General features: G+C 59.8%; 1 protein-coding gene across 1 annotated transcript in view; it reads left to right on the forward strand.

The window, feature by feature from the left end:
• SCUBE1 (signal peptide, CUB domain, EGF-like 1) overlaps positions 1 to 9,103 on the forward strand; it is a 131,624-nt gene that overhangs the window by 45,299 nt on the left and 77,222 nt on the right. Inside the window, exon 4 of the mRNA XM_010843690.1 lies at positions 5,274 to 5,409. Within this exon, the coding sequence (XP_010841992.1) occupies positions 5,274 to 5,409 (136 nt within the window). The remainder of the gene's footprint in view (positions 1 to 5,273; positions 5,410 to 9,103) is intronic.

Below are 9,103 nucleotides of genomic sequence, written 5' to 3' on the forward strand. Positions count from 1 at the left end.
GGGGGGTGGGGAGTTGCTGCAGGCTGGTACCTTCCAGAGGGAGACCTGGCTGGTCCAGGCAGCCCACAATGAGCTCTGTGCCAGACCTTCACAGTGCTGGAGCCCTCGGGGTCCTTTCTGCACTCTGCCGTTTAGATCTTCTGTTGCCAATTAAAAGGGTTTCCCGAGAGGAGCCTCCTAGCGTCTGCCCCGGAGCCCACGGGGCCTCCTCTCTGCTTTGGAGCCAAGGCCCTGTGCCGAGGAGCTCCCTGCCTTCTGGGAACATTCGGCCATGGTCATAAATAATGATGAAGGACCACGAGCTGCCAGCAGGGTTCAGAGGCGGAGGGCACCCCCATCCCCCTGGGAGCCCGCTCGGGGATCATGGGTCGTGGGCGGGAAGCAGGCTTGCTCCGGGCCTTCACCACATACACATAGGCCCAGCCTCCACCCGAGGCTTGGTGGTTGGTTGGTGACACTCTGGTTTGTCAGTCTTCCCCGGGGACTGTCCCCTCTGCCAGAAGGACTGGTGGAAATAGGGGCCAGGAGGACCCAGGCAGGGCCGGGTTGGTGAGAGCCCTGGTGGAATCTTCTCGAGGAGGGATGTGCAGCCCCTGGGAGCCTCCAGAATCCTCTCTCGCCCAGGTGGTCCCAGGACCTCCCCACCTGTGCCCTGCACCTTCCACAGCTCCTCTCCTCGTCTTCCAGCCTCAGTCACAGACCCCCCCCACCCTCGGCTCCCATCACCTCCTCCACAGAGCCTCTGCCTCCATGCTCAGGTCTCACACACCGGCCGCCCGGTGAGCAGGGGCTTGACTAGGGGCATTCATTCTGGGGCCCCTGGCAGCTCACGGGGCGCGGGGCATGCAGCAGGGACGCAGTGTTTGCAGGAGAAGTGTTTCCAGTGGATTTCAAGGGCGAGGGCTTCTGTCTGGACAAAGAGGGCGAAGGCGTCCCGGGAAGGGGTGCACATGTGCCTGTGAAGGCGTGTGTGATTGACAGAGAGTTAGGGGGGCTGAAGAGGCGTGCCGCCTGTGGCCAGCCCAGAAGGAATCCGGACAGTGTCCTGCTCCGGGGCACTGACCGTCTATGGCAGAGCTCCCCGTCACTGCGCTGCGCAAGCACACGTGTGCCCCTCCGTGTGTCCACTCCTGAGCACCAGCCAGCCCGACCCTCTGCTGGGGGCAAGGACGTGCAGGAGGCCCAGGTCTGTTGTCAGCCCAGAGCAGAGACAGGATGGCCAAGCCCAAGGGAGAAAGTTGGAAACAAATCGGCTTGGCTGGGAGCCAGGGGCCGGCAGATTCCGCCCAGGACTAGGAAGACTTCGGGGAGCAGGGGGCTTCTGCCCTGGGTTTTGGAGGCATGAGCATGTCGGGTTGGGGAGGACTGTAGCCTAAGCACCCAGGGACCTGACGGTTGCCGCCATGACCGGGCAAGAAGTGTCCTCACTCGGAGAGGCTGAGTCATGGGAGAGTAAGGAAGGGCTTTGGATCCAGACCCACAGGGCTTCCTGTCCTCTTTCCACCTGTTTTATAGCACTGGGCAAGTCTCTTCCCCTCTCAGCTTCTCGTTTGAGAATTGGCGTGCTAAGAATAATGCTCTCTGTGTGGATATGTTGTGTGGATATGTTAAGATAGTGCCTGGGCCCTGGGACCTGGCCAGCCATGAGGGCTATCATTTATGATAAAAAGGCTCCCGGCGCCTTGCAGTCAGCGTGGATGCTCATGTAGGGGCAGGGGCTCCCGCAGAGGGGCCCCTCCGTGCATGGAGCCACCTGGAGAGCAGGAAGAGGGCTACGCGAGTCTCAGGCGCTCCAGAAGGGCTTCCTGGAGGACAGTCTGAGTTCCTCCCGTGGACGAGATCTCAGCACCTCACACGGGCCACAGGCCGGGGACAGAACTCAGGTTGTCCGACTCCCAGGTGTGGGTGCTCTCCTTGCCTTGGGGCCCCTCTTACAATGGAATATGCCGTGTCATTGGGAGCCAAGGAGCAGTGTGTAGTGGGCTCACCCCCATCAGGAGGGCCCAGGAGCTAATATTTCCCATGGTGCTCTGGTGGGCCTGGTCAGGGTCTCCAGGGGACCCCAGTCTGTCCTAGGCCAGTGGGCAGGCATCTCAAGGACCAGCCGCCCCCGCTGGTCACTATGAGACCTCACTGGGGGTTGCGTCTGTAGACCTGCAGACACAGGGGTGTGAGGGGTATGAGGTGGGCCTAAGACCCTTAATCCAGTCGCTAGAGAAGCTGGTGATGGCCCCTGACTCCCCAAAGGGATTCTGAGGCCGTGATTACTTGCCCAAGTTGGGGGAGGCCTGTGCTAGGGCCACAGTGGAGAAAGAGCGCCAAGGGGCCAGTCCCCTCTTCACTCCTGCTTAATCTTGGCGCTTTATCATTCGGGAGTGGGGATAAGAAATGTTTACATGGCTTCACATTTGTTTCAAATTATTCATCAGTGTTGGAGAGTCATTGTTCCCTGCTAGTGTAAACAGCCCCGTCCCAAGGCCCAGCCACCCTGCCAGCCCGCCGCGGCTCTGTAGCTGTGTGACATCAGCACCCTGGGTTCCCAGCTTCCAGTGCGGCGAGGAGGTGTGCCAGGCCCAGCGGGCGGCCCCAGGGCGTTCACTGACGATGGGGTGAGCGCAGTGTCTCCACACCATGAATTCCACATTTGAGAGCTATCTTTTGTTTTACCAGTTGAACCTTTTCTAGGGCTGGGGAAGCTGAGGTACAAAGACTCTTCAAGAATCTCGAAGAATGTGACTTGAAGAAGGTCTGGCCTGAGTCCCAGGAGCAGGTCCCAGGATTCAAACATCACTGTTATGTGTGCGCCGGACTGCAGGCATCGGAGCCCCCGGCGGGTGTTAACTGGGACGGTTCAGGGCAGCCTCGGCGGGCCAGGACTCTGCTCAATTACTCCTGCAGGCTGGCTCGGCTTTGCGTTGGTAGCTGGAGGGGTTCATGGACATGTTCAAGGTGACACCCAGCTTGCATTCACTTCAAGAGCACCTGGGGTTCTTCATCTCCTGAATCCGAACATGCTTGCTGGCGTGACCAGCTTCGCAGTGGGCCCCAGGGCACATGCTCAGGAGCTGGACAGCAGGCCTGAGCCCTGCCTTTGCTCCAGGCAGCTGTGTGACTTTGTCCAAACTACTTCAGCTGTCTTCGCCTCAGTGTCCTCATCTGTAAAATGGAGTCAGTAACACAACCTATTGCTCAGGGTTGCTGCAAGGATCAGGTGCTTAACACTCGATGACCACTCGGGGGAGGTTAGCTTTGTGTTCTTAGTAGGAGGAGGAGCAGGGCCCAGAGCTGTTCACGGTCTAGTGTGGGCGGGGGCGGACTGCTGGGAGGTGGAGGGGAGGTGCCCCAAGCCAAGGTGACCCTGACACTGGGCTTTTAGGGAGCCATCAGTAAGACTTGTTGAGTGGAGAAAGGGCTTCAGAAAAATCCCTCTCCACCCCTCCCAGCTTCCCCTGGGACCCCCTCTCAGCCTCCTCTCAGCAAGAGCTGCCTCTACCGTTTCAGCTGTAACTGTTGGTGGCTTTTAGAGTTCAGAGCCCTGCCTCCCTCCTGGCGACCACACAGCCAACATTTGAGCTCACAGGAGAGTAATGACCTGCCTCGCCGTCGGCCTCAAAGGCTGCCGCGTGGGCTCGTGGGTGGTGAAGTGGTCTGCTGTCCCCGAGCCTAAGTAGGACCCAGCTGACAGAGTGCCAGCGCTGAGCCCTCCCCGGTTCAGGGCAGGTCAGTCTGCCTGATGCTTTACCTGTTCACATCCTTTCGGTTCCAGTTCTGAAAGATGGCTGTGTTGAAAAGAACTGTTTAAAAAGTTCAGTGCCAAAGTGAGTGTGTGTGTGTGTGTGTGTGAGTGTGTGAGTGTGTGTGTGTGAGTGTGTGAGTGTGTGTGTGTGAGTGTGTGTGTGTGTGAGTGTGTGTGTGTGGGTGTGAGTGTGTGAGTGTTTGTGAGTGTGTGAGTGTGTGTGAGTGTGTGTGAGAGTGTGTGTGAGTGTGTGTGAGTGTGTGAGTGGGTGTGTGAGTGTGTGTGTGAGTGTTGTGTGTGAGTGTGTGTGTGTGAGTGTGTGTGAGTGTGTGTGAGTGTGTGTGTGAGTGTGAGTGTGTGTGTGTGTGTGAGTGTGTGCGCGCGCGTGTGCACAGGCCTGTGTATTAGGGGTTGTGGGCTTGGCTCGAAGCAGCCAGTAGCTCATGTTGCCTTTGTGGTTTTGTACATTTGCCTATTAAAATGACAATACAGACATGGCACATTAAGGTTTAAGAAGCCCTTCTTTCATTAAACAAACTGACAGTGGAGGGGGTTATGACTTCGGTAATTGAAACATGCTGTTCTGTTCAAGACCAGAGCTCCATAAAGACTCTTTTCAGCCAATAGCACCCTTTGTGCCAGCAGCCTCTGGGCAAAAATGAGTGTCTGCCCCGAGGTCTGTCTCTCCCAGAGAGTGGGAAAGACCGCTTGGCAGCCTTCCGTGGCAGTCTTGGCAGCCAGAGGTCAGGGCCTTTGAAAAACCTCCCCTTCTCTGGGCTTTTGAAATCAATTTGCGAGGCAGAAAGCAGGCTGCCCTGGCCTCCAGCCTCTCCCTCGCGGCAAGGTCTGTGCTGCCGGTTGTAAATCTGAGGTGTGACTGAAGAAAGGGGACAGTGGGGTTTGGTTGGCCAGGCCCTTCACGTCAGGGGGAGACGGTGCAGGCTGCAGGTCTTCAGAGAGAGGGAGGGCCAGGCGCCGTTACTGAGAGCCAGGTGTGAATCCTGCCTCTGTGGGAGCTTGGACAAGTCACTCGGCCTCTGTCCCTCCGTTTCCTCATCTATAAAATAGGCCAGTACCTAGATCTGCTGTGCAGGGTTTCTGTGAGAGTTAAGGGAGTTAAAGCAGGTCAGGTGCTTGGAGTAGTGCTGGGCACACAGGAAAGCCAGGGTCACTGTAAGCGTCCGCCTCTGTGGGGTAACTGCACGCAGTACTGCTGTAGGGAAGCGCCAGGGTCACTGTAAGCGTCCGCCTCTGTGGGGTAAGTGCACGCAGTACTGCTGTAGGGAAGCGCCAGGGTCACTGTAAGCGTCCGCCTCTGTGGGGTAACTGCACGCAGTACTGCTGTAGGGAGCGCCAGGGTCACTGTAAGCGTCCGCCTCTGTGGGGTAAGTGCACGCAGTACTGCTGTAGGGAGCGCCGCGGGTTCCTCTGTAGCGGCGCTCTGCGGTGGGGGAGCTGACGGCCTCCACGGCCTTCCCGCTGACCGCGCCTCCCTCCCGGCCCCAGGTGTGACCTCTCCTCCCCTTCTCTCGCCGCAGATGTGGACGAGTGTCAGGACAACAACGGCGGCTGCCAGCAGATCTGCGTCAACGCCATGGGCAGCTACGAGTGTCAGTGCCACAGCGGCTTTTTCCTCAGCGACAACCAGCACACCTGCATCCACCGCTCCAGCGGTGAGTCCTGCCCGAGCCGACCGGCCACGGCCCTGCCCGCGGGATCGGGCGGCCCCTGGAGCCGCCTCACTGAGTCTCCATTTTGGGCCTCGCGCTCAGGGCAGGGAGCTCTGGGGGTGGCCGGGAGGGCCGTTTTGTGCCTCTGGTGTTGGGTCTGCAGTTTCCTCACAGTTCGCTCCCGCCCTCCAGTCCTGCGGCAGGGCTGCTGGTGTCCCTGGTGCTTTGTGTGGAGGGGGCTTGGGGCCACCGATGGGCAGATGCCACCAGAGAAGCCACTTTGTCCGTTCTGGGCTGGGGGCTGGCGGTGGGCCGGGTGAGGGTGGCCGTTCTCTCTGGTTCCCTTCCCCCAGTGGGGGCTCGAGGTCTGACCAGGCCGAGCTGCTGGTTTCTTGATCTCTTGCATGTTCACTGGGTCACCAGTCAACAGGGGGTCCTTGTGGCCAGGAGCCAGCTGCCCTCTGTAGACCAGGTGGGATGGGGGTGCCGGCCTGGGGGCCGGTACAGAGGGACAGGGAAGACTCCAGCCAACTGGAGAGCCTGGGGAGCCTGGAGACAGCCCCAGCCAAGCCCAGAAGGTGCAGGGCGGTGGTGGCCATTTGGGGCCCAAAGCAGCAGGGCTGTGAAATGAGACAAGTGGTCAGAAGCCAGGACCCAGATGCTCAGAGGAGAGGGGCTTCCAGGCGGAGGGAGCAGCATCTTGGAAGCCGAGGAGGCGCGTCTTCCTTAAAATAATGGCGAGATCCAGCCATCTCGAGGCAGGCCGTGCACTCCTGCGGCCTGGCTGCTCTGAGCAGTCAAGGGAATAGACACCAGAGGAGGAGCAGGCAGCAGCCCCGTGGCCCCAGCCTCAGCCCCTACCCCATCACTGACCCAAGACATGGAGGAGGTGCTGGAGGGAAATCCTGCAAGGGCCTCGCCTCCAGTGTGCGGCACCAGCGGGAGGCCAGCGAGTGGTCCACACTGAAAGGCAGGGAGTGAAAAGGGCAGGTGCTGCTCTCCGGGTTGGGCCGACCGGGGTGAAGCCCGCTTTGCCACTCCCTCGCCCTTCAGGCGGCTCTGCTGCTCTGAACCTCAGCTTCCTCATCTGCAAAATGGGGCAGCGGTGTTGACCCGGCAGGGTCTTTGGGGGCTGGCTCCAGATCCTAGGAGTAAAGTGCTAGTGTGCACTAAAGCTAACAGAGGCGGTGAGGTGAGACTCCGTGGCCCTGGCTGTGATTTTTTATTTGAAAACAATTCCTGAGGTAGAAAAGAAAAAACCATTTTTAAGAAGTACAAAACCCAGGGTAATTATGCAGAACTACGTTACTGGAGTCCTCGGAATTCTCAGTGTTTTAGGCAGTTTCCTCAAAAACAAGGTGGCTGATAAGCCTGCGCCGTGTCCCCAGAGGACAGAAGGGCCGAGTGAGTGTCGCCGTCCCGGGCGCCTGCTTCAGGCGTGTGGGCCCGACGTCCACGTGGAAGACCTCCCAGCTGTGGGGCTGTGGGGTCAAGCTGCCCAAAATGAGGACCCCGACCCCAAATCGAGTTTCATAAAAAGCAGATTTATGAGGAAGAGTGAGCGTCGGTGGCGGGGGACAGTGAAGCCTGCTTTCATCAGGGAGCGGGGTTTACAGGGCGGCTAGCCCCTCCTCAGCAGGGCTGTGTGTGCTCTGCTCCTTTGAAGAGCAGCTTTCCCACGAGCAGGCCTTCAGGTGAGGCCGTGCCCCAGCTCAGAGGAGGGAGAGCAGGACCGGGAGATAGTGTGATGCCGGGCAGCAGCCTGGCCCTGTTCAGAACCGGGTCCCGGCGCGGCCGGTGAGCACTGGCTGTGCTAGGGATGTCACCTGGCAAGCCCCGGCGCCCGCCAGGGCCGGGACTCGGTGTTGTGGCGGGCAGCGACAGCGGCTGCTGTGGGGTCATGAGCTCACTCTGCCCTGGGCCCCTCACGGGAGCCTGGCACGGCGGAGGAGCATAAACCCAGTCAGCTGAGGGGACCTGCCCGAGGTCGTACCGTAGGGTCATGGCAGTCAGGATTCCAGCCCGTCACTCACTGTGACGAGAGGAGGCTGGTAAGGAAGGAAATCGGGTGGAGAAACAGGCAGGCACTGAAGACCTCTTGGAGGAAGCTGCCCGTGAGCTGATGTCGGGCGAGGAGGGAGAGCGTCTGTGGGAGGAGCCGGGGAGGGCTAGGCAGGAGTGTGTAAGGGCCCTGGGGAGGATGTGTGTTAAGGGCCTGAGGTGGGCGTGTGCAAAGGCCCTGGGGCGGGTATGTATTAAGGGCCTGAGGCGGGTGTGTGCAAAGGCCCTGAGGCGAGTGTGTTTAAGGGCCTCGGGGTGGGCGTGTGTGAGGGCCCTGGGGCAGCTTGTGTACTGGCCCGAGGCGAGTTGTGTAACGGCCCCGAGGCAGGTGTGTATAAGGGCCCCGAGGCAGGTATGTATAAGGGCCCCGAGGCGGGCGTGTGTAAGGACCCCTGGGCGGGTGTGTGTAAAGGCCATGAGGTGGGTGGACCAGACTCTCGGGAAACAGAGTGAAGGGTGGGATGGTGGGCACAGATTGCCCAGGAAGAGGGGAGCTTGGCAGGGGCCAGGTGCCATGAGGCTGGTGAAACATGAGCCGGAGTTTGGGGCTGGGTAAGGAGTGCAGGGGCTGACCAGACAAGCTGCTCCCTCCCGAGCCTGCCGGTTGCCATGACGGGTGCCCGTCCTGACTGTGTGTTGACACCGGTGATGACTGTTAGGGCTCAGAGTCAGAGCACGTCCAGGTGCTGAGACATAGCTTGTTTTGTACGTCAATGGCCTCTGTTCCCCAAATCAAGAGTCCTCAAGTCACCTGACTCTTCCTGACGCCCTAAAGGAGCCTCCCCTGAGCTGGGTTTCATTAGAGGGGACTAGACGCATGAGCAGGGTCAGCCAGGGTCAGTCCAGGCTCCCGGCCAAGACACAAGGCTCAGCCCTTCCGAGCGGCCCCGCCTCCCGGGCGCCAGTGCAAACCCTGACTCGAGGCGTGTGGGTCTGGCCGGGCTGGGCTTGGGGGGGTCAGGTTCTCAGTCTTTCTCCATCTCCATGGGTCATGTGGCCTCTGCAGTTACTCCTGCCTCTCTGGGTTTCCTTGTCTGTAAATTGGGACCAGTAATCCCTCCCGGGCCAGTGAGAGCTCGGTTAGGGGAAATGCTTTGAAGGGGTCAAGTGCAGTGCCTGCCCTAGGGGTGGCAACTCACAGAGGCAGTTTCTTCAAGCCTTTAGAACTCATGCCTGATCTGGGGACACAGGCTGTGCTCTTGGTGGGAGGGAACACAGAGATGCTGAGGTCCGTGGCCCGTCCGTCTGCTCAGCACTTGCGGGAGCTGGTTCGGGCACCAGCACAGCCCACGCTCACCTCCCACTCAGCCTCCGGCCCAGCACACCATAGCCCGTCTGTCACCCCACAGCCAGGGTGCGCCGGGGAGAGGGGTCCGGGGGGCTCCCTGGCCCCTGAGTAGATGAGCCAAGCAACCAGCGCGTTCGCTCTCTTCCTCTCCTGTGCCTGATCTTTTTTTTCCCAAACTTATGTCGTATCTGTGCTCTAAGAAGGTGCTGACTCCTGGATGAACTTTTCCCTTTCCTTCCAGTAACGAATTCTTTCTTTCAGTCTGAGCAGAACTGATTTAGGGAGGAGGAGCTCCAAAAGGCCTGAGAGCTGTGTGATGGCAGCTCACTGGCTCCTCCACTCAGGTGC

This window comes from Bison bison, unplaced genomic scaffold (assembly GCF_000754665.1).
Source record: "Bison bison bison isolate TAMUID 2011002044 unplaced genomic scaffold, Bison_UMD1.0 scf7180017864184, whole genome shotgun sequence".
In the NCBI taxonomy this organism is placed as follows: domain Eukaryota; kingdom Metazoa; phylum Chordata; class Mammalia; order Artiodactyla; family Bovidae; genus Bison; species Bison bison.